The sequence below is a fragment of the Chiloscyllium plagiosum genome, chromosome 4, assembly GCF_004010195.1.
Source record: "Chiloscyllium plagiosum isolate BGI_BamShark_2017 chromosome 4, ASM401019v2, whole genome shotgun sequence".
Classification (NCBI taxonomy): domain Eukaryota; kingdom Metazoa; phylum Chordata; class Chondrichthyes; order Orectolobiformes; family Hemiscylliidae; genus Chiloscyllium; species Chiloscyllium plagiosum.
Genome location: NC_057713.1, coordinates 120101466 through 120126948, shown reverse-complemented (window position 1 = coordinate 120126948; position 25483 = coordinate 120101466). Strand labels below are relative to the sequence as shown.

Genomic DNA, 25483 nt, shown 5'->3' with positions numbered 1-25483 from the left:
GATGACAGCACTTACATGTCTCAATTATTTTTCATTTATGCTACTATAATCTGAAATTCTGCTGTAAATAATAGGAAGACAAATTATTTCTTATGGAACAAAGTAACTCTTGAATTAATCTGAAATGCTTTTGAAAGATGTTTTATATGGTGCACTTTGACATTGGTCCTTCTTTCTCAGGTGCCTAGTTTAAATATAATCCAAGCTAATGGGAAGAAAGTGTCTGGCTCTCTTGCCTGTCAGGAACGTTTAGGAAATGAATTTGGCAATCAGTTCCTAAGGAACATGAACCCACACTAAGAAACCTCTTGCAATTTGTCAATAAATTCACAGCCTCTCTCAGAAACACTAACTGGGTGGAAATGGAAAAACTCACATGGCTGCAGTGAGATGTACTTTGGAAGCTGCAATTACAATATAGTTTTGGGATGCATTTATATGAGCTGAAAAGTGCTTTATTGCTGCAATGGAAAATAATCTTCTGCACTAATTTCTCTTAACTTGATTCGCGTAAAAATTCCTCTAAAAATAAAAACTGGGCCACACGTGATCACAACTCAAATTAATTATTTAGTTTCACTAACCACAATGATATAGATATTTGAAAGAAGTATATAGAGCTAGTTATGACACTTGCATGGTACTGCAACTTAAAAGTTCATTAATAATTTCAATTGACACTGTTGCAAATACAGAGCAGAATACACACTTCACATTCTGTCATATATTGATGTGAAACCCAAAACGTTAAAAATCCCCTTAGCCAACACTAAACATTTGAAGAAACCAAAATTTGGCTTTTGGTTCTCAATAGATTAATGCAATGTAACATGTAGAGGTCTTACACTTTTGTATTTTGACCCTCAGGAATGTAACAAATTTAAGCCAAATTGGAAAGTTGCAACCTATTGCACAAAGATCACGTTCACTCCTCTTTCTATACAGCTATATAAGTGACTACAGCAGGCACCTCAAAAAGTTTGAATGGGCAGGTACTTACCCCAGAAAACATGTAACTCATTTGAGCAAAAATAAAAATCAACTGAATAACCAATTCCATTGTAAATGTTTCCTGATCCAAGCAAAATATACCAAATATTTGAAACTCAAGCATCAAATAGAACATAGTTATTTGCATTTATTGCTCTGGCCTAACTATTAATCCACTGCCAATTTTCACTGTTGACATTGTTGTGAAGCAGCTACTAGTTTGACATTGATGTCTGCTATATTTTTCGCTTTCATTCTTCCTATTTGTTACAATCTCAACATCTCACTGCATTATCATAGGCATCTCCATGCTCTGTGTGTTACACACTGCACCTTTACTTGCCCAGTGACTAGGTAACTAAACCTAGGAATTGAACTGGGGGCTCTTGCCATTGTTTATTAGCAGATTAGTTATATCATACACTTAAACACGATGTTTGTGAACTTCAGATGAGAAGGAAAATTTCACTAGAGCTTTATTGAACATACTGGCAAACAAATTTATTCATCAGTTACTGGATAATGAACAGACACAATAGCATGTTGGGCAGTTCAATTTTACAAGAATTAGTGACAGAGATAAAAGGCATCCAAATATATTTTCCAAAAACTACCAATGAATTTTGGATGTAGGTTTGCTCGCTGAGCTGGAAGGTTCATTTCTAGACATTTTGTTCCCCAACTAGGTAACATCTTCAGTGGGCCTCAGGCGAAGCAATGCTGAAACTTCCTGCTTTCTATTTATATATTTGGGTTTCTTTGGGTTGGTGATGTCATTTCTTGTTATTTCCTGTGGTGAAGTCACTTCCTGTTCCTTTTCTCAGGGGTGGTAGATGGGGGTCTACATCCGAGCAAACCTACATCCAAAATCTCAACCTGAGCTACAAATCTTCCCAAAACTCGCTACTACCAATAAATAGAATGCGATCTTGATCAGCTGGGCCAATGAGTCGAGGAGTGGCAGATCGAGTTTAATTTAGATAAATACAAGGTGTTACATTTTGGTAAGAAAAACCAGGACAGGACTTACAGGATTAATGATAGGGCCCTGGGGGGTGCTGTTGAACAGAGACCTAGGGGTTCAGAAACAAAGTCACTTGAAAGTGGCATTACATGTAAAAGGGGTGCCTTCATTGCCTTCATTGATCAAAGTATTGAATATAGGAATTTAGATGACGTGTTGTGGCTGTACAAGACATTGTTGAGGCCGCTTTTGGAGTATTGCATATAATTCTGGTTGCCCTGCTATAAGAAGGATGTTATTAAACTGGAAAGGGTGCAGAAGATATTTTTAAGAATGCTACCGAGACTGGAGCGTTTAAGTTATAAGGAGAGGCTGGATAGGCTGGGATTGTTATTACTGGAGCATAGGAGGCTGAAGGGTGACCTTACAGAAGTTTATAAAATGATGAGAAGCATAGATAAACTGAATAGCCAAAGTCGTTCCCCCAGAGTAGGGGAGTCCAAAACTAGAGGGCATTAGTTTAACGTAAGAGGGGAAAGATTTAAAAGGTACCTGAATGCCAACTATTTCACAACATTTAAAAGATATTTAGACAGGTACTTGAATAGGAAATGTTTAGAGGGATATGGGTCAAATGCAAGCAAATGGGACCAATTCAGTTTAGGATACCTTGTCAGTATGGATGAGTTGGACTGAAGGGTTTTTTTTTCCATACTGTATGACACTATGACTATCAATACATCCATAAACTATACCCATTATTTGTTTGTTTCTGAATTGGCTATAGCTATCTGACATCAAAATTCATGTTTAAAAATAAAGTAGGCAACTTTGAGTGAACCTGACTTCTAGTTGCATATTGTGCTGTGACTACAAGGTAATAAAATTACCATAACATATCAGAAACTTAGGATGTCATAGGATCTTAATAATATTACTTTATATTACCGGTTTCACAACATTCTCTAGTCAGGAAATGGTATGTTTTGGAAAGATATCTTTATAAACCTCCACTCACTGCAGTCTAAATACTTGGTACATTTTCAATGTACATAAGAGCTTTCTGATAACAAAAGTGATGTAAAAATTCAGGCTGCACTCTGTGCATTTTATTGAAACCTGTGTGAAATTAAAACAAGAAAAATGCCATTTTCTTCATCTACTCTCATAATATTTGGAAAAATTCAATGGGATGGCATGTTTGTTAACTTTGTTTCCAAGGTAATGTCATATGCTTAACCTACCCATACTGCTATTTTCTATCTTTCCATGTTTGCATGGAAACTGAAATAGCTTCATTTTAATAAAGAATGAGCTGGTGTATTACAGACAGTAACATTTACCATTTTTTGTATCTCACATAGGTTGAATTTATGATTTTGTGTATATAGATAAGGAATTACTGATTAGTTGGAAAACAAGCAATGACAGAATATTGTACCATTTAATTATTTATTTATTTGAAGATTGAGAAAATCCAGATTGTGAAATAAGGCTGATCTAAACATAATTTTCCAGTAAAATTTTATGAGGCTTTTACAAATAATTCAAGTTTAATCTCTTTATTAATAGAAATCCTCAATGTTGATTAGCAATAAGATAAAAGGCAGTGTTCAAATTGCCTGTTAACTGACAATTCTGGTTAGCAGTCAGTAGCATTGGTAAATTGCAATGTACAAGTTGGCTATTAATATTAAACCTCTATTGCTTGTGGCAATAAATAGAAACAAATACCATTTAAAATAAAAGATAATTATATATTACAACTATTAACTGTAGTTTTGGTGTTATTAATTCTCAACAAACTGCTAAAAATACAGCTATCTTGCCATTAACTTCAGAAGTAGCCAATGTTCAGCATGAATTCTATCTCTCGTCAGTGGCTATGTGCATTCTCTGGTGTATCTATAACTCTTGGGTCAATAGTTTACAACTATAGCTCTAGACTGTAAACAATATTTGGATTATGCACTGGACTCCACATAATCCTTTTCTAAAACAAGCAACATCAGACAACCTTCTGACAATGAAACATAGGAAATGTTATCAAATTGGAATTTTCCTTCCACCCAGAATTTGGTCATCCTGTAGAACAACGACACAAGTCAAAGGTCACAACTATCAGTTACACTGAGACTACTTTTTTTTAATCTAATATTCTGCGCAAGGACCAAACGAAAAAGAGCAGAACACATTCTGATTGTCGTACAGAAAGACTGACTTTCTGTAAGTCAGATAGGAATGTACTTAACCAAAAAAATTAAGACAAAGGATCAAAAGGATGCTCGGTTGGACGGATTATTTTGCATGGCAGAAGAAAACACTGGCTGCTTGGTTTATATCTGGAGAGGGAATAATGGAAAGATAAGATGACCTATGACAGTGCTAGCGCCAATTCTATCTTTGTTCCTTCTCCATGTTTACCTTCCTTAAACCATGGGAAGATACGGTGTCCCGCTTACTTGCATATATTTGGATTTAGACAAAAGCTGCAAAGGCATCAAAAAATGAAGGATGTGTTTTAAAAATCTAAAAGGCGCGATAACACTTCCCCACACGAAGGGAATGTTAAATCAAAGCTCTGGGTCTACTGAAATGTAACAAGGGAAGAGGAGACTGACTCGTGTTTGGGGAGCAGCCAATGAAGCAATGAAGGAAGTCTGTCAATAGATTACGAACATGTATTCGAGCAGTAAGAAATGCATTAAGCTTTCTAGCCAAATGTTTCAGTTTTACTAAATTAGCATCATGCCACTTGGATTTGTGGCAATTGGTACAAAGAGCCCAAATGTATTCAATTTGCACCTGCCAGTTCGTTCATTAGGTTTATCGAAATACAACAATCCATCCTTTTAAAAAAAATCATATGATTGATTACCATGAAACAATGTATTAGATAAATAACAAGCCTGAATATTTATTTCTCTTATTCCTCCAAAATCCTAAATATTTGAATCATATTTTCGTATTGAAGTATCAGACGAATCGACTTTAATAAATGTGCACACAGAGAATTTAAAAATGTTTTGTTTTAAAATGATACGCCTGCGGTCGCAGGAATTTTAGCTGAGATCATAGATCCTTCACAAATTTTCGATTCACATTGGTATCAACTTCGCCCTTTCTGCATTGGTGGCTATATGTTTAGCCTTTGTTACTAACATTCCTAAATCTTTCACTGGCGATTCGTGCTCTGTTGTAACGAATGTTTGCAAGATTACAAAACGAATACATTACATGTATATATAGATAATAGCGAACTATAAAATGTAATTTCTCAGTAGTGTTCTTGTCAACAGAACGTATTGAGGCATCATGGTCAGATATCTTACCTGTGAATTTAGCGCTGAACCACTAATAGTCACGAAGGTTTAATTCATTTTTACGTCTTTTAACTGGCAGCCTCATAACTTATGAATTTAAGGATTTGACATCTGCTTGGGAAGGTTAAAAGCAGAAATTGGAGCTAGGCATCAATTAGCCTCTGGACTTCACGCTTCAGTAAAACCTTAACATGTAAACTCGAACGTTGCTTTGTTTCATTTGCAAAACAGGGTGAGAGTGCGATCACATATTATTCCCAATTCACTTGTCAACTGATTTTTCAAAAGTGTATGTATAGAATAATAGTTCTATACTAAAAGGCGTAAAATGAAGAATTCACAAGTTAGAATTGCATATCACATTTAGAATGAGCAAGAGTCAATAACTGTAATATTTGGTCTCATTAACTGCAATACACTGAAAATGTTTATCAATTACATATTGTTTGAAACTTCACCTCGTTAAAGCTACTTTCTCAACACCTGAGTGATGGCGACATATTATCTCACTGTTTCTACGTTACACCTGTAATTGTAGAATTGTATTAAGTCAAATCTGCAATTGTTTAATAATGTGGTTATTTTAACCGTTAGGAAGGACACGCCGCAATCATTTCCATAATATATTTTTCAAAGTACCAACCCGTGCATTTAAAAAAAGAAATTGAAGTTTGAAGAATTAGCTGATTATTTAAAATAATCGAGATGCTGACTTCAAATTCCTCAGCTCCAATCGTAAAGTTGGGATATTGAACGCTAGCTAATAAGTTGAATGTGAATAAAGAATTGTCATCTTAAATGTTAAAATGCTGATAGGAATGATCATTCCAATTAGGGGAAATACCGAATGGAATTAACACAAAGGCTGCATTCTGCTCAGTTCCAATGCTTAATACTGCTCACGTTATGTGATAATGCTCAAAAATGCGGAAACTGAACAATAAATGTTGCCATTAATCAGGATGCGGAGGTGCCGGTGTTGGATCGGTAAGTGGCATTGCCTTCCCCTGTTTTTATGTTCCTACACCATAAGTCTGAGAGCCCTAGCGCTAATTCTTTATTGTTCAGTTGTATTTCTGATGAAAGAAAGTGATGTTGCGAAACAGAACGTGAACCATAGCAAAATGGATAGTTAGTCAGACAAATCATGCAAAAGGTGGTGCGGCCTGCACGCGTTTATTTTATATTCAGTGCCAAACATATCAATACACAGATCAATATTCACTGAAAACCAGCAATGGATTGTCTATGCCTTCAGTACTTTGGAATCTCATATATAGGAAAGGAACCGAGAGTTTGTTTTATACAAATGTGGAAGAAAAGCCCTTCATTTCTTTTCTGAATCGTATTGATAGAAGTTGTATGTACTTAATAGTGTACTTATTGGATCCGATATTTCTACACAATTGCGGTGCTCGATAGAGCTATTTTCCTATTTGGAAGTTTATATACTGTGATTGCAGCCTTAATCCATTCACTCGGTGGTCTTGACTACAACTTATTTATAAGGGTAAAACACAACGCCTCCGATTCGTTCGCAATCAGGGCTGATTCTATTTTCGAGGGGTTTTTGTATGGTTAATCAAATTATGCATTCTCTTAAGGCGATATCCAGCATCTTTCCACTGAACGTCCGATTAAACGTGAGAAACTAGAATTAAAAAGAAGCTTGAAATTCATAATAGGAACATTCGATATCATCCACGCATTTTCATAATGAATCAGTGAAGCGGTGAGCAAACTCATTTCAACTTCCTCATACACATTCATGAACTTTGGATATATACACTGTACTTCATAGGGTTTCGATCACAAGGACAGATTTTTTTTTTAAAAAACTGGATCTCTGTAAACACAGAGAATGTGACTGCGAGCAGCTTGACTCGGTACAGTAGGAATCTGCAGCTGACCGCATGTAATAATTTGACCACGCTTGGTTTACAGAACCGAACCGAAATGGTCATTTATTTTTCAATGTTGGCTGCGTTACAGAAGTTTGAGAATTTATGTAAGGAAAATGAATTATACGCCGCTGGATTTAAAACTAATTTGTCATATAGTTAAGCAGCCAGAAAAAAATTAAAGCTGCTACTGATGTTGCTAAATTGTAATGCCAGCGTTGCGAAATGGCGAACTGTTGGAACTTTAATTATAAGAGCCTCCTGGTGAATAAACAATGCACAAAGAAGTCACCTTTATTGACAGTGATATCATCATATTAGAACTAGAGCATCTTTCATTTGAAAGCACATGAACACCTTTAACCTATTTGTTAATAATTTGTTACCAACATGATTTAATGGGATGTCGGATGAAGCATATTTTGCACACACACAAACAACGCCCTGACTTTGACGTACTAGGTGGATTAAACTATGTTAAGACCCAACTCCAAGCAATTAGGGGATGCGAATGTTTTGATGTTGTTTTGCTTTCTTCACTGTTAAAACGTGAGAGAGCTCTCGAATGGGGAGACAGTACGGCGTCCAGCGGTCATTCCTGTGTGCCATTCTTTAACACTGCTATCAGAGGAGAGAGAACACACACAGCTTGTTCTGTTTAGCCCAGTCACCTCATCACTCTTTCTGTTGACCGCGGCAGCACAACAATCTGTAGAGCTCGGTGAGCCAGCAGCCCCTTCTCGATTGCTGTAACGAGCCAGACACTGAACATAGAATGAAATTCTCAGTTTTCTACTCTGCTCGGGAAAAAAAAATAACCGGCCACCTTTCACAGCTGGGCGGCCCGTTTTAAGCCTCGTCAACACGAATCAATCTGAATTAAAGTGAGCCAGCGTATATATACACCGTCGGCAAAAAAGTTCAATTCTCATTTTTCAAAGTAATCCCATCAATTGTTCTTTGTATGATATCAGTTACAGTGTATCGCAGTAAATCTAGTAGATTTCATCAGCTTTGCTATTAACAATGCAATTCCGATTTAGAGAAATACACTTGGGCTCATTTACTAAACAAGGTGTTGGAAAAGCTTTATGAAAATTCCCTCCTCTTCAGGAAGGTTAGAAGCTACAGGATATATCGTGTCTGCATTAACGAAGTTGAACTCATGCATGACGTTTGCCATGTCTGAGGGGTAATCGCTGTGAATAAAAACTATTAAATTACTTACCGTTTCCCTGGATGAATACACAAATACAGTCCGGTCAAGTGCACTGTTTAACAACTGTCTGCTCGCGTTACCGGCTCCACACCACTGTGTGAGTCTTATTTATACACATGTAGACATATATATGATGGGCTTTAGATGTTCTTGACTCATGTAACTATTTCTATCAGAGATATAAAGTACATTTATGGTAAAACTCCTAACAACGAGATTCTAGACCAGTTTTCTAATCACCTTTATCTTTGAGTGTTGTAAAAGGTAATTTAAATACTACTTGTAAAAACATTTAAAAGGCGGTCAATGTTGATGACTCCTCTATTTATAAATCACACACACCACAACTTGATCCTTCTTTCACCAACGAGACGCAAGATCATCCCACAATTTCAATCAAAGCGATTTCACCAATTGAACGAATTTGTTTGTTTTAATTCGCATTTTGTTCGATTTACAGTCTTTTTTCTCTGGTAATGAACTCCGGCGGTAAATTATCACTTACTTTTAAGTTTCAAAGAAGGATCCCTGGTCAGGCAGTGAAGGTGTCAGGCCGCTGACTCCCAGATGGTTTAACTAACCTTTTGGAACGGCTTCCAGAGAGGACAGAATATTAATTAAAGAGAGAGAAAAAATCCTTATACTGCGATACAGAGAGATTTGTCACTCTCTCGCAGGACTGGACGTGAGGGATTTTCAAAGCTGATAATGGAATCAAAACCATGTCTTGGAAAAACGACTATCGCCCAATTGCAATCTCAATACAAACCATCTCTGACTAGGAGTTAAATGCCCACATTCCCACTGATCCGAGGGCGCGTGAATATCGATATTTCTCTAAGTGTAACGACAGTATCGATCGGGTTTTGTGCGGGCATAGCTGCATTGTTGCTTTTTTTGTGAGAAGCTGGGGTTCCTTCGGATGGGGGGAAAAGACACTTTCAACTCTTAAACAACAAACTATTTTACGGTTTAGGTCGCTAGTTCAGTATCGCCCAATCTTGCCGACTTGTAGCAGGCATTCAGAAAGCATGGTTAGGGTTACGTCTGTCAGTGACTCCAATAGACACTTCCCAAATTGTTTTTTTTAAAAGAATTGGATTTTTTTAAACACGGCGGACACTGCGTCCGCACAATTGATTATAAAAATCAAATAAATGACTCGTTCATTTAAATCCTGCCTTAACTTCCGAGTTTTTCCAAGCAACCACTTTCGCTGAAGTTATGATTTTTGTTAAAAAAAAGAAAGCTTTTATTTAACTCGGAATGTTCTAGTACAGAGTCCAGCCCGTGTCCTCTGTGAAAGGCTGCCCAGGCCAGTTTTTGTCGGCTTGGGCCAAGATTGATGAAAGAAAGCTGAATGTTTCACTGCGCACCTGACCTCAGGGCAACCCAGTTATTTTAACCGTGCAACATCTCTCTCTCTCTCTCTCCCTGCGGTGGGGCCGCTTCATCGTTTGCAAGATAATACAGGCAGAGCAACAGAGCAAACTAACGGCAAGGGTCGTGTCAGCATAATGTTGCATAATACCCCCTTTACAGGTATTAGTGTCAAATTGTTTGGATCTTAAAAGTTGGTCAAATCGACAGCATTGTACAACGTCCATTGAGTATTACCCAATCCTGGCATCATTGGTTTTGCCGCAAAAAAACTCGTGTTGTATTGTTGGAAAACAGTTAATTACAATGTGCATTCGAGTTTCCTGTCGTTAACATTTTTTTTCCCCCAGAAGGCAATCTGGTGTTGGGCTGGAGTGTTTAAGAGTGGAGTTCAAAGATTCTCCAACTCCCATTCCTCCACTCGATCATTTTCACATTCTCTCTCTCTCTCTCTCTTGCTTTTATCTCTTTCTAGTTGCCACTCTGTCTCTGATTTCTTCAGTCTTCCCGTCCCTACCTATCTAAGGGGATTGGAGATATAAACGAATCGCGCAGAACACCACCAAGTCTGTCTGTGGGTCAGTTCTGCAGGGGTCATGGTGTATGTTAAGAGCTGACACCGCGGTGGAGGCGCTGCAGAGTCTGTGTTTAGTCAGCACTGTGTGAATCCAATCAGCATCTCCAGTTTTCCAGTGAATTGTGTTCAAGGCGCTGCCTCCTCTCAAATAGCCCAGCAGAGAGCAGAACCACGCACTCTACCACCCAGCACCTAGACACACTGGTCTTAAGGCACACTGGACTTCTCCAAACACCTAACTGATGGCAAACCACCATTAGGTCGGCACTTTTCTGTCCACACTCTTCTAGATGCTGAGAGGTCTGGTTCAAGTGTAGAATGACGGCTGTGATAGTACGCGGATCTTTTTGTGGTTATTTATCGTGCGTTTAGTTCTTATCTGTTATAGTTCTTATCTCGGAGTTATCTTACACTAGTCTGGCGTAACTAAGACATATTACTTACTGTTCGTTTTGGGCCTACCTCTATCGATGTGTGGTTTCTGTAATTCCTGATGAACTTATCTCTCGAAACCTCAGCCCTTTTCGCTGCTATGGAGAGAGCTAATGGCTTTCCAGTTTGCAAGCTGCCGATAAGTCTCGGAGCAGTTCGTTCCAGGTCCCTGGTTATTAAGGGGGTATTATAAGGAGGTCTTACTGGCTTCAATGCAGTAGCGACGTTCATCTCGTTTTATACATTTCTATAACGAGAGAAAGCTGTGTCGGGGGAAGCGGCGGAAACAGGTCTCAGCATGTTCCGACACTCGCTTCCATTCTGGACCTGTTTAGGAGGGAACGCGATTGCTCTTTATAACCTAAACTTTAAAGGCAGGATTTGGGATGATTTAGATCGGTGTAGGGTGAAATTCGGGGCAAGTAAACCAGGTGGGTGAAAGGTACAACGTTGAGTAGCCAAGTCTGGTTGTTGCATGGTAAGTTTGCTCTTTCTGTTTAATCTCGAAGCCGATTAACCTCCTATTAAAAACTTGTTTTGGGGGCTGGGGGCTGATTTTTTTCCGCCTGAAACGCAACCACTTTGTTTTTTCTCGACCACGCCGCACTTCTGTTTTGTTAGTCAGCCCCCAAAGTAGTTATATTAGATACCGGATGAATAAATGCAGTGAACCATGTCGTATCGGAGTCGATACAGTCAGAGCTGAACAGCTGTACTGCTTTACTTGATCTCTGTTGAAAGGCGCTACTTTAGCTTCAGGGTGATTTCATAATCAGCAATTGCATGCCACCAGCTTCAGGACACTTCATACGCGTCCAAATTCAACCATGTGTGATGACCAAAGTAATAGTTTTATTTCTGATGTTACACTGGATATTTGCTCTTTCCCATTCTGCCCTTTTAGCTCATTTATTTTTTTAATTTAAGATCAGTGTTCTCTTTAAACTGATGAATTAAAATCCCTGTCTGTATCTTGGTCCGCGGCTTTAATCACTTTAAACTTTTGAGAGGAAATGAACGCTATTGAGCAATGCTCTAAAGTACTTTTGGAATATTTATATCCCATCATAGGTGCACAAAGCATCTCCCAGGCCCTAGCAAATCCTGTCAATCCGTTATGGAAATCAGTAGCTCAGTTATTCTGAATCATTTTATCAAGTCAAATTGTGCTGGGGGGAAGGGAAAAAAAAACAGACATGCCAAATTGCTGGAATGTTTGTTTTTAAAAAAGATGTTTAAATGTCTGATCCTATTGTTCGTTTTGTCTGGTGGGCGACAGCATGATAATAGCGGGCTCGACTTAATTGAATTAACAACTAACTGGAGAATTGCTGTCTTGCTGTGAGTGTGTTTTTCTGCCCCCTATTGTTATTCACTTTTACTGTGTTATTTCTTTCGGGTTGCTCCACAGGACCCCTTTTGTGGCGTTTAGATTGCTCAGAACCTGGATGGACCTCAATGAACCCGAGTGGTCAAACGTGGCAAAACAGCTAACCTCGGCAGTGGCGGACCAGCCTTACCTAAAATTTGCCGGTCGCTCTCAGCGCGAAGGAGACGGACGCTCGGGATCAGAAGACAGCCTGAGACTCGAGGCATCTTCGGGCAACAGTCTGGACACTGACAGGCGCCAGCTTGTACAGGAGAGATCAGTGGACACCTACTTTGGACAGAGCTCGGAAGAGCTTGTACCTTTTATAACGGATCTGGATCAAACAGGCAAACTGTTCCTGCCCAGAGGAATAAAGAGGGAATTTGTGACACCTCCGTCGATTGAAATGTACCAAGGTTTGCCTGTGGCAGCTGCCCAGGGTCCCAGTGCGTACCCTCACGATGTTCCTAACAATTTCATGCACTCCAGTACGAATTCTCCAGTCTACGTTCCTACCACCAGGGTTAGCTCCATGATCCAAAGCATCCCCTATCTCCAGGGCAGCGGCTCAAGTCAACAGAGTCATCCCGTTACTAACCACTCGGTCTGGACTCAGCCTGCCACAGACAGCTCAACCTATAGCTCCAGCAGTCCTCACCATATGGTTTCCAGCCGATTCTCCTTCTCCCCGAGCCCTCCCATTTCCAACGGAGCTGCTCGGGATTCCGGCTACAGTAACAGTCTGAATATGAATGGCAGAGATCAGTACCCTAGCCCTTTGGCCAGGCCTCTTAATGGATCTTACCCCAGCCCTTACACTTCTTACGTTGGGCCACAGTTGACTTCAGCTTGGACAGCAGCGGGATCTTTTGAAAACTCAATGCTGCACAGCTTGCAAGGCAGACCGACAGCTCTACCCGTCCGAGGACCCAACGGAGGTAAGTCAACCCTTGTAGTGTTTGAAAACATCAATGTTGGGGCTCATGAACACGTTAACTCACTCTGGTCCGGTCTATGACCTGAAATTGTGTCCTTGGCCTTTGTCTTCAAAAATCTAACAAATGTTATAATTTGGTGTGTTAAAATCGAGGAGCCACTATTGTGAATATTAAATCTCCTGATGTATTTTCGGATTTCTCTGAAATTTCTGAACCTTATCTACCAAGGAAGCGTTCTTCAATCTGTGACTGTAAATTAACCAATAGTCTTGGGCAACGTATATCATTGATCCATCAGTAAACAGTGTAATGAAAGCAGAAGCCAAAATCAAGAGGAATCAATTTGTAATGGACATAATCAGAACAAAATGGGAGTTTGTAGGATTTAGGATCAGTTCGCCTACCCAGTATTCTTGCAGTGACAATTACCATAGCAGCATATAACAGGATAAACCAACATCTGTACTGATCCGTTACAAATGGTTACAAACTTTGGTGATATTCAACAATATTCGAAGACAATATCGAAATTAAATATTTTGGCAGTGAATTCTCAGGGCATTGGATAGAAAGAGAGATAGAGACATATCCACAGACATCCAACACAGTTGAAATATATCATTGGTAATCGACAGAAACTACTGCAATTGAGACTTGTGTTGTAATCTGAAATGGCTAAACATGCTAGTCAGCAATACGGTACACTGACAATTCCTGCTACTCTGATACACCACATCTGGTCACGTTGTGTGGATTAATCTTTTAATAAATTTACAATATCTCACATTCGAGTCATAGAGATGTACAGCACGGCAACAGGCCCTTCTGTCCTACTCGTCAATACTGATCAGATATCCCAAATTAATTTAGTCCCATTTGACATCACTTGGCCTACATCCTTCTAAACCCTTCCTATTCACAGACCCATCCAGATGCTTTTCATATGTTGTAATTGTACCAGCCTCCACCACTTCCTCTGGCAGCTCATTCCATACACGCACCATCCTCTGCGTGAAGGTCCTTTTTAAGCCTTTCCCCTCTCACCTTAAACCTATGCTTTCTGGGACTCCCCCAGTATATTTGCAAAGTACGATTTTTGCTGTTCAAACTAGATTTTGGTGGATAACCTCCATAAGTAATGAAGCCATGTCACACCATGTAGACATGTTTTGGTTGGCGAGCTCTTAGAGTACAGATTTCTCATGCAAAAATAAATAGGAGTACTGTCGTTCCTATTCATTGAGACTTCAGACCTCGTCATATTCTGGAGTAAAGGCTGAATTAAACTGCTGCATTGTGAAAATGTGCAGGGTGTGATGGCCCTAATCGATGCCTATCTGGATGCAGCAGATTGTGTCGGAAACGTTTGCTGTTTGTGAGTCGCCATAGTCTTACCAAACCGTAAGGCTGCTCTCTCCTTACTCAGAGAGAGACGACTGGTGGCGATTTAACCTGAGGGCTGCCATTCCTCAGACAAGAGGAGAGCCCTTCATAGGCAAGAATCAGTGACAATGAGAATCGAACTTACGCTGTTAGCACTACACCGTTTTACAACCCAACCATAAGCTAAACCAACCCCAAGCATAATTGGGCTGCACAAAATAGTAACAAAATAATTTAAAAGCTTGCAGTTCTGTTAAGTTTTTGAAATTTTAAAGGCTTTATGTTTATTTGTACGACCATGTGGGATTTAGCAATGAAAACAAATTGGACCACGGGATTCCCCAGGTTTAATTTGCCCGATAATTATAAATTGGTTGGTAGCGTCGTGTGTTCTTGTGAAAGGCGGTGTAATGTTTCAATTACATTCTGGTACCTTCGAACTGCTTTTGATAAAGGGAAACTATTGATTTGAACAGGAAAATGAATTCTCAAGGCAGGCAGACCAAATCATGTTATAAGTAAGTAAGTAAGTACTTAAACGACGTCAAATCTGAATAATCTTAAAGCAAATTGAAATTATCTGGAAAGTTTCTAAACCTGTAATTTGAAATTAATAACACACTACGACATTCTCTTAAACGAATAAAAATTCCGCCCCTCTGCCATATATAGTAGCAAACAGATAAAACATGAGAACTTTGACTTTGGCCAGATAAAATTCTCCTCAACATTGTCTTCATCTCTTTTTTTTTACCTTTTCCCCTCTAAAACTTTAATCTCTACGTAGTAATCGAATTCAATTAATAATTTCTTACAACCAAAAGTAAAGCGAATCCAAAGGGATCGCGTGTTTTTTTTTCACCGATGATCACTTACCAAAAAACAGCAATTTCCTTTTCCTGAACCCTTCATTGAACATTTCTTTCGTTCTTTAGTAAAACAAGATCCAATGTTACAAGCTCCTGGAGTCTGTGCAACCCTTTCCTTCTGAATATAATTTGTTGATAGGTTTTTACCTGAACATAGTCGAGAGTGTGATGCTGGAAAAGCACAGCAGATCAGGCAGCATCGTAGAAGCAGAAGAATCGATGATTCCGACGAGAGCCCTTCATCAGGAACATGAGTATTACATGTTACCTGAACACGAATAGTAATAGAGCTGAAAATGTGTTGCTGGAAAAGCGCAGTAGGTCAGGCAGCATCCAAGGATTCCTGAAGAAGGGCTCATGCCCGAAACGTCGATTCTCCTGCTCCTTGGATGCTGCCTGACCTGCTGCGCTTTTCCAGCAACACATTTTCAGCTCTGATCTCCAGCATCTGCAGTCCTCACTTTCTCCATGAATAGTAATAGCCCTATAAACAACAGGCCATTGGGAAATGTTTAAATACCAAAATCATCCGTAAGAATTTGAGACACTGAGAGTTTAGGGTGAAAATTAAATATATATAAAAAAGACCATTCAGCCTTCCTAGCCTGTTCCTCCATTCCATAGGATCATGGCAGATCATGCAACTCAATCCTCTGTTCCCACTTTTCCCCCATAGCTTTTGTTCTATTTAACGGAACTATATGAGAGAATGTCGTCATTAAGTAATTCTCTGCCAGACCAAAACACATTGCAGAGTTGAATTGTGTTGCCTTATAAAAGGTCTAACTTTCTTATAATGTTTTGGTTTGCACTTTTAAAACTCAGCAATAATGTCAGCCTACAATCCAGAATGCTTTGCGCTCAGTAAGGTTTTGGAGGGGAAATCATAGAACATAGAACATTACAGCGCAGTACAGGCCCTTCCGCCCTCGATGTTGCGCCGACCTGTCATACCAATCTGAAGCCCATCTAACCTACACTATTCCATGTACGTCCATATGTTTGTCCAATGACGACTTAAATGCCTTAATCAGTGATCAACTTTAATCCGACCTGTCATACCAATCTGAAGCCCATCTAACCTACACTATTCCATGTACGTCCATATGCCTGTCCAATGACGACTTAAATGCCTTAATCAGTGATCAACTTTAATTCTTTCATAACAATAAACGGCAAAATTACATTATGTAATCACTTTGTGTAATTGTGAATGCTCAATTGCATTGTCTTGCCGCTGAGTTCTGGATCTCCTCGGCCAAAGGGATGGTTTAGGGTTAAGGATGGCATGCGGCGGGCCACAAAATTGCCTTGTTAGCCTCAATTAGCGGAAAATTGGCTGCACAACTGCTTCTTGGGTCAAACCACTAATTAGAGTAAAGTTTACTTTCTTCAAAACGCTCCTATTAATGACATTAGTCATGCTTATCTTGTCTGACCTGATCTTGAAGGATAAAATAACTTTTAGAAGACAATGACACAATGGTTTGGAACAAAGGCAAATCTAACATCGTTAAAAATCCGAATCAAATCTAACATCAGTCGCAATGACTAAATATTAACTCAGAAGTGATAGGTTTAGACATTTGTAAGAATCTAGAGCTTTGGAAAATCAAATAGATTTCATTATTTGGATATTCCGCAATGGACATTTTGCAATGCTTTTTCAAGCCTCTGCATATTGCCTTCATTGCAAAATCAATGGGTTAGTGCCCCCTTTCCACTAACGTTGTTGAATCTTTTGGTCAGTACGTTATGGGCAAGAGAACTCTAATTTTACTTAGATCAAAGATTTATTTAAGACTCACTTCCCACTGAGCTGAATCAAAGGAAACTAAATAAATATCAACTTTTACTCTTTGGAACAGTTGGCAACTAGAAATGTTTGAACCATACAAAAACAAATTGACGTTTTACTTTCAGCAGTTGCCACTAACTTTAAAGTTCACACTTGCGATTGAAACAACCCTTCATTTGGAGAGATCTAATTTACATTCCAGAGGAATATGACTGGCCCTGATGAAAGCAGCTAAACTAACGCAGATCTATGCTGAAGTTGACTAAATAATGGTTGCAGCATCCCGCAGTAGGCCAGGGATTTTTTTTTTACCTCACAAGACGCCGTTTCTACGAAACAGAATTTTTCAGAGGTAGTGTTTTTACTAGGCCAGATTGCCAATCAAAAGAACTTATATGGACGAGCAATGTTGTAGTCAATCGTGCTTTTCAGTCAGAGCAACACACATTCTCTGAAACTATGCGTGATATTTGGTGTGATTTCAAGAAATGGAGGCATGAGCTGTGGCCTAGTTTATTTAAATTGTACATTAATTCATTCTGACACCTTTTGATAAATAATTTGATAAATAAATGTTATTTCTCCCCCCTTGGGGACGCGGGCGACAGTGCAGCGATAGAAACATTGGGTTCATCAACATTTTGGTATATTTCCTTTCGCAAAAATCGGAAACTCTTCCCACGTTTTCCTGGAATGATGGCAGAGCCAGTTAAATCGGTGAAACTACAACCAGTTTTTTTTCCCCCAGTTTACAAAATGTGGTGCAGATTGTGTGCTACATGCACTGAATCATGTTTCGCCTCCCAGATATAAATTCCGTTGAACGGTCTAACTGATGTTCAAAACAGCACAAAGGGCTAACGATTTAATGGGCAATATTTTGAATGCTGAGCTAATAATTAATTGTTAATGTTTCTTCGTTAGGATTTAATTTATCCGCCTGATTTATTCAGCATTTGCTGCGTTTATCTGGTTGTTACAGAATTCCAGAGCCCGCAAGACTCTACCTTTTGTCGGTTTTGATTGCAATAAAACTCCACTTTTTACAAAAGTGTGAGGGCAAGGATAATTGTGTCAGTGTCAATTCGTATTTGCCAGCTCATCAGGGCGTTGTTACTCTCTTCAGTCAGTTACAATCACAAGGTACATGTGGGAACAATGGTGCTAAATCAATTAACTTCTAAACAACTCGCAAAGTAAACTGTTCTGTTGTGGAAACATCGCAACTTATTTGCAGATAGCGATGATGTAGCAATTGCTGTGAAATACAGAGAGAAAGAAGGCCATTCTCTCTGGGCTGTTGGGCTCATGTTTGTTGTTTTAGTAATCAGTCTGGGAGATTATACCATCAAACAGTTATTTGTTGTGTAGACTTGTCGGTTACATGCACATTTTCTGAACAATTTTGCAGCATTTGCGCTCCAAAGCTCGACTCCTCACAATGTTTCGATTGGTCAATTTCGAGAGAGGAATCTAAAAAAAGAAAAGAGCTCTATCTAAATGTTTCGTTGGAAATTAGCAAGTGGCTTTAATAAGTACTGTGTTATTAGGTAACTCACTAAAGAATGACTTCGTTTATGGATCCCACGAGGATTCCCTGGTGCATTCATCATCATTATTAACGAGGACAATTGCAAGAAAGTCCAGCCGTCTTGCTTGATGGCATTATAGCGCTATTGATTTACAGCCTGAAGTTGTGGGTCGTGCACTGCTATGAGGACTGAGAAAAGCACGTGCTCTTGCATTTGAACAACTCTTGCAATTTTCATTGCGCACAATAGGGCTACGTTCTTGCCTTGTTTTCTACATTGCTGATCACCTCAAGAATGCCAAATCTATTACATTGGCCGTAAGTAAGAGAAAATTTTGTGTCAAGGTCAGACTGGCCAGCATCAGTGCAAGGGAAATATAGGTTCTCGGTTCGGAGGGAACCTTGGGCCAGAATCAATAGTGTTCCCTGTACGTGCAAGGGCGAGAAAAGTGAAAATTAGATCCTGAAATGTGATCATCTCTGTCACTTCAGATAATTTTAAAAAATTAATAAAACTTCCAACTTCAGGTGCAAGCAATGCTGGGCTATTGAACAAAACTTCAGCTATCAGATTTGTACTGCTGTAATTCCGTCGTGTCTAGTCTGATGTAGTCTCTCTAATGTACTCTCCAACTTCTGCTGCAATGTTTTGCTCTTCAAGCAGTCTGTCGGTATTTTATAGACCTTAAGCTTCCTTTTCGTTCCTTATTATCTCTGCAAATATGTACTTTTGGAAGATGTTTTATTTATTTTTAAGTTTCAAGAAAAAAAACTACCAAAGAAAATAACCTCCAATTAGCAAGAGACGAAAAGTTAAAAACAAGAATAAGTGACATGTTCCCTTCACAGAATTATACAGTACAGAAGAGGCCCTTCGGCCCATTTATTCTGTACCGCTAAAAGTATGTTTCTACCGATACTAGTCTGTTGTGATATATTTAATTAGCGAACTTTCATAAAAGAAAATAAAATCAACAGGGACGAGGATAATCTCAGATTTATAGAACGAGAGGCCTTCTTCAATCTAGATATACTATCCTCCCAACTACCTTAATTGGGTCTGGATGCATAGCCAACGTTAAATGTTTCACCAGTTTACCGACATGTCTCACTTTATGATATACAGTATCAGATGGTTCACAGCCTTGCTTTTACTGATCGGTCTAAAGGAAGTTTTTGGTCAGATTTGGGCTGATACCGAAGTCATGAAGTCATACCGAAAAAAAACATTGATAACGAATTATGAGTATCTAGTAAATAGGAAGAAATTATCCCATTCATTTTAAATGATTCAGATAAGCAGAGGACAATAAACAGCGGAATGGGTCAATCATGTAGAGCATTGTTTTTAGAATTAACATCCTGACAGTGTGGAAACAGTCCCTTCGGTCCAACAAGTCTACACCACCTTCGAAGTTTAACCCACCCAGACCCATTCCCCTACACCGTTATCCTGTAATTACTCCTTACTAATTCACCTAGCTTACACATCCTGAACACTATGGGGCTTTAGTATGGCCAACCTGCACGTCATTGGATGATGGGGAGAAACCCAGGCAGACACTTGGAGAATGTGCAAACACCGCACAGACAATCGCCCGAGGCTAGAATCGAACCCGGGTCCGTGCGCTGTCAGTACTAATACTGAGACACCATGCCGCCCTCGCATGTTCAAAATGCTCAGGATTTGAGAGAAGCCCAGTAGTCTGCAGTAACACTATTTCGTTAAGAAGTTAAAAGAAGAAGTACCCCCCCCCCCCCCAATCAAACACCGGCACATCCAAATCGTTAAAAAGTCGAACTTTTTATTTTGAGTGTGCACCGTGGCAAAAACAAATAGCCGAATTGCGGTGCTAGCTGACCAGGTCAGAAGTTGAGAGAGAGAGAGTTGGGTTATACAGTCAACAATAAAACTGCTTGGACCAGGCACTAAATGTGGTATAACCTCAGGCGAGTAGCAAATCCCAGCTTTTAAAAATGTCTTTTCCAGCAAGCATGTGTATTCATCGGAGAAATCTAAGATATAAAACTTCCTGCAATTAGACTGTCCTACTTACAATGGTACTTCTGAATTTCCTCTCGGCTATTTTACTGCAGAAAAAAAATCAGTTTATTTTAAGGCAATATCGCCTGAGAGAGTGGGAGCTCAGCGTGGCTAAGTACCTAAGACCGTTGAAGTCTTTATTTCTTTATTTTTCAACATAATTCTAATAAGGACTGTGATGTTTGACTTTTAACCTTATTTTCTACTTTATACGAAGATGTTTAACTTTTAACATTCTTTACTTTTCTACTTTGTACCTAAGATTTTGTACTCAGATAGCTTTGTACCTAAGATGGCGCTGGGAATGGGGACACTGTACACTTTTTCACTGTCCTCCTGTACTTGAGTACACGTGACAATAAAATCAAATTCGAATTCTAGTCAGCACAGTGGAGAGAGGAATTTCAGACGAATGTGTTCTCCCTTATTAAGTGTTTGCAAAATAACATTACATTTATCCGGAAACATAATTAGCATTTATTTATTTTAAAAATAAAATAAAATGCTGAAATTCTTCACTTCTGGGGAAATTGAGGACATTTGATTGAATACTTTGAAAACATTCGAGAAGTTTGCGAATCCCTTTTATTTTCCCTTTAAATTAGAGCAAATGTAAACCTCAGAAGTTCATGCTCTTTGATGGTATTTATCTTAAAAATGTCAAACTTGTACAAAACGTAGACACGTTTAATAAACAATGGAAATAGAGCGCAAGGTTATATTTTCGATGGTTGGTGCAATGTTTCAGTGTCCCTAATTCCATCAATAACTTGGCCTTATTTCTGTTTGTGGGGATGTGGATGACAGAGCTGTTGGAAGAGCTTTCCGAGGCCCGAGAGTGTGTGAATTGTGGCTCCATGTCCACTCCCCTGTGGCGACGCGATGGCACTGGGCACTACTTATGCAACGCCTGCGGTTTGTACCATAAGATGAACGGACTCAGCCGACCTCTTATCAAACCTCAGAAGAGAATGGTAAGCGACCTATGTAACTCTTGCCAGTGTAATCCAGATACAGAAGGTACTACTGATAAGAAAGTCAGATAGCCTGGCTCGATAAGGCAGCAAACGTCCCAAGAACACGGATCAAAGTGTAATACGAAGGGAGGGAAAATTGCATTTTTGCCTTTGGGATTTGTAAACATTTAGATGGGCTATTTGTCCAATCACCCGATTATTTAAAAGATCCTTTGCGATTGTGAAGTATAGCTTTTACTATTAACACTCTTATTACTCAACACCATAAACAGAACTTAACCTTGACATGTATTTATCAGGTAAGGTCTCACCTCCAACAAACAGTATCTCAGCATTTGTAGCTACAACGTTATTCATATACAATCTGGTTCGGCAATCATGCACCGAAATGTATTCATCCACTCCATGTTTTTTTATTATTCGTCTGTTCCCCCCGAGATTTTCTTAAATCCCTGACATTCACAGAAAGACGCAACAGGGAAGGAATGTTTAACGATAATGGTTTATTCCCAACAGGGAAGCTGATAAATACAAAGAAGCTAAAATTAATGGGAAAAAAACCAAACAATAATGGCCTCAAATACTCAACGGGCCTGTCACTGTTAAGAACTAAGTTGTGACGTTCGGGCTCTACTGAGTTCTCATTCCAAAATACACGGGGCCAAATAAAATTCTCCCTTTCTCCGTTTCTCTTAATCCCCAGGGCCAACCGGCCTGAACCTAATCATCTTTATTTTTACATGAAAATGGAAATAGTTTCTCTGATAGTGGAAGAACCCAAGACCAAAAACATGTGATTCGCACAATGGGAATTTCCAAGCCAGTTGGTGAAGGCTTTTCTGATGTTGGTGTAAAATGTGTCTGCTCCAATGTGACCAAAACAGAAACGATTATTCATGTGTGGCCCGCCAAACCGAGACTTTGTTAAAATGGTGTTAATTAGTTTTCTTTTAATCACTGATTCTTCCCCCACCCAGTCTCCCCCAGTCGGCCGACTGAGAGTCCCCTTTATAAATGTGTAACAAAACAGTTTTGGGAGTCTTTCAATTCTGGGAGAGCACTTGTCCTATCTCTACATTTAATGAGACACGGCAGGATTGAAATTGTATCTGTGTCGGCAAGGGACTGGGAGCCTCTGCCAGGATAAAATAAAAGATCAGACACTCGATTTTCCATTTTATTTTCTGAATGGGTAGTGGTAGCGGACGAGTTTAGGATTTGTTTTGAGACTGCAGGGAACATTTAGCGCCGATATATTACACGATGGCATTTTGTTTTTGATTTATAGCAAGATATATCAAGTCTGGATCTAAGGGGCAACGCGGCGAGAACTGATAAAGTAAGACGATTTAAAATGTTGAACATATAATTAAATGTCGACCCACCCAATTATTCATAAATAAACTTTGAACCGTATCCAGATTGAACGTGAGTTTTCCAGTTTGAATACGTTCCTGATGTGACGCAATTGGAAATGGGATTGGGGTGTGTATGTGAATGAAACCTGACACTTAAAATCCTCGGGTTAATAATCCACCAGTGTCCAAATGGCAATTCGAAATAGAAGATACCTGGGATCCATTTCGAATTGAAAATGCACGGAATATTCCAGCTTCCTAGGTTACTTGAGTGAAATCTTGCTCCATTTGGGTACTAACCTGTAGTATGAGTCTCTCGCAGCATTGGATAATATTCAAATTGACAAAAAATAGTCGAGCTTTTCATTGTTTGTAGGTACTTACTTTTCATAACCAGACAAGCACCGGCTGGGGTAGTTATATTCCTAGCAGTTTTTTTTAATAGCAAGAATTAACTAAGTGAAAGGTATAAAACCGCATCTATTGAAAATATCTTAAGTTGCCCAAATGTATGTTTTTGAAATGTTGTTCTTCCTAACAGCTGCAATAATGCAAAGCAAGATTAATCTACAATGGAATGCTTTTGCTCCTTTATGTCCGATAATCTGATATTAGAAAATACAGAACTGTGAATGCTGGAGGTCTGAAACAAACAGAAGCAGAAGTTACTGGAGAAACTCAGCAGGTCTGCCAACATATGTGGAGAGAGAAACAGAGTTAAACTTCTGAATCCAAGGTCAGAAGACAGACAACGCCAGGTTATAGTCCAACAGGTTTATTTGAAATCACAAAATTTAGAAGCATTGCTCCTTTGTCACTTCACCTGATGAAGGAACAGGGTTCTGAAAGCTTGTGATTTCAAAAAATCTTGTTGAGTTATAACCTGGTGTCATCTGACATCTGACCTTGTCCACCTCACTCCCACACTGGCACCTCCATATCATTCAGACTCCAGAGAACCTTTGTCTGAATGGTCTGAAGAAAGGTCACTGGACCCGAATCATTATACCTGTTTCTCTCTCCACAGATGCAGCCAGACTTAAGAGTTTCTCCAGCAGTTTCGTTTTTGTTTGTTTTATACCTGCATATTCTTTACTTTCATCTCATCTTGTTATCTGCTTTGCACCACAAACTTTACGTTTATTTATTTATGATGTAAATATGCTTCTACCAGAATGAGCTGCAATTCTACATTACAGTACCACTCAGAGCAGTCAGAGACAACTAAATTAGTGTATCATTATACTGTTCGGGGGAAATGATCTCTCACCAGCATATCTGTTTACCGCTATGCTCATCTTGCAAAATTTAATTGTTTGGTCAGATCTCAAATTGATGTGAACATTAAATGGAGTTAGTTTATATGCACACATGCTTCCAGAATAGATGCACAAAATAATCTTACTGCAGGAAAAATGTGACCAACCTGAGCTAAGCCTTACATGTTGCATTTGATTTATTGTTGTCCCATGTACCTAAAGAACAGTGAAAAATTTATTTTACAAGCAGTACAGTCAGATCATAACAAAAAAGGACGTACAAATCATTGGGTGCTTAGACTGAGTGAGCACAAAGGAGAAAGTGAGGACTGCAGATGCGAGCAATCAGAGTTGAAAAGTGTGGTGCTGGAAAAGCACAGCAGGTCAGACTGTATCCAAGCAGCAGGAGAATCAACATTTCAGGCATAGGCCCTTAATCAGGAATGTGGGAGAGGGGGAAGGGATCTGAGAGATAAATGGGGGTGGGTGGAAGGTAACTGGGAAGGGGATAGGTAGATGCAGGTGGGGGTTGTTGGTGATAGGTTGCAGCGCAGGGTGGAGCAGATAGTTGGGAAGGAAGCTAGACAGGTAGGACAGATCAAAAGGTCAGTGCCAAGTTGCAGGGTTGAATCTGGGAGTAGGTGAGGGGAAATGGGCAGATGAGGAACCTGGTGAACTCAACATTGATTCTGTGTGGTTGGAGGGTCCCAAGGCTGAAGGTGAGGTGTTGTTCCTCCAGGCGTCAGGTGGCTAGGATTTGGCAGTGGAGGAGGCGAGTTCAAGTGATCGGTCATAGGACAAGGGGGTTGTTTGGTGTGTGTATCCTATAGATGTTCTCTGGGACACACGCACCAACAAATCTACTGCAAACTACCCTTCCTACTCATGCAAGTCCTGGGCCTCCGCCAAATCCAGGCCACCCAACACCTGGAAGAAAAACCCCTCACATTCCAGCTTTGGACTCTCGAACCACACAGCATCAACATCGATTTCACCAGTTTCCTTTATCTACCCCTCCCCCAAGCCTCATCCCAGATCTAACCTTCCAAATTGGCACCGCCATCTTGAACTGTTCTACGTGTTCAATCTTCCTTCCCACCTATCAGCTCCACCTTGCGCTCCAACCTATCACCTTCACCCCCCCATCTGTATTCACCTATCGCCTTCACAA

General features: G+C 39.5%; 1 protein-coding gene and 1 long non-coding RNA gene across 6 annotated transcripts in view; one reads left to right on the top strand and one right to left on the bottom strand.

The window, feature by feature from the left end:
• The window catches only part of LOC122549356, a 154413-nt gene extending 144619 nt beyond the window's left edge, over positions 1-9794 (bottom strand). The window contains exon 1 of the long non-coding RNA XR_006311502.1: positions 8903-9794. This is a non-coding gene — a long non-coding RNA (uncharacterized LOC122549356). The remainder of the gene's footprint in view (positions 1-8902) is intronic.
• A 611-nt stretch (positions 9795-10405) lies between these two features.
• gata6 (GATA binding protein 6) overlaps positions 10406-25483 on the top strand; it is a 23653-nt gene continuing 8575 nt past the window's right edge. Inside the window, exons 1-4 of one of the 5 annotated variants that reach the window (XM_043689024.1) lie at positions 10406-10716; positions 12198-13093; positions 21526-21692; positions 22984-23034. In XM_043689024.1, the coding sequence (XP_043544959.1) occupies positions 10673-10716; positions 12198-13093; positions 21526-21692; positions 22984-23034 (1158 nt within the window). In that variant the 5' untranslated portion in view covers positions 10406-10672. The remainder of the gene's footprint in view (positions 10717-12197; positions 13094-21525; positions 21693-22983; positions 23035-25483) is intronic. The other 4 variants (XM_043689028.1, XM_043689026.1, XM_043689027.1 and 1 more) reach the window with 4 other exon arrangements.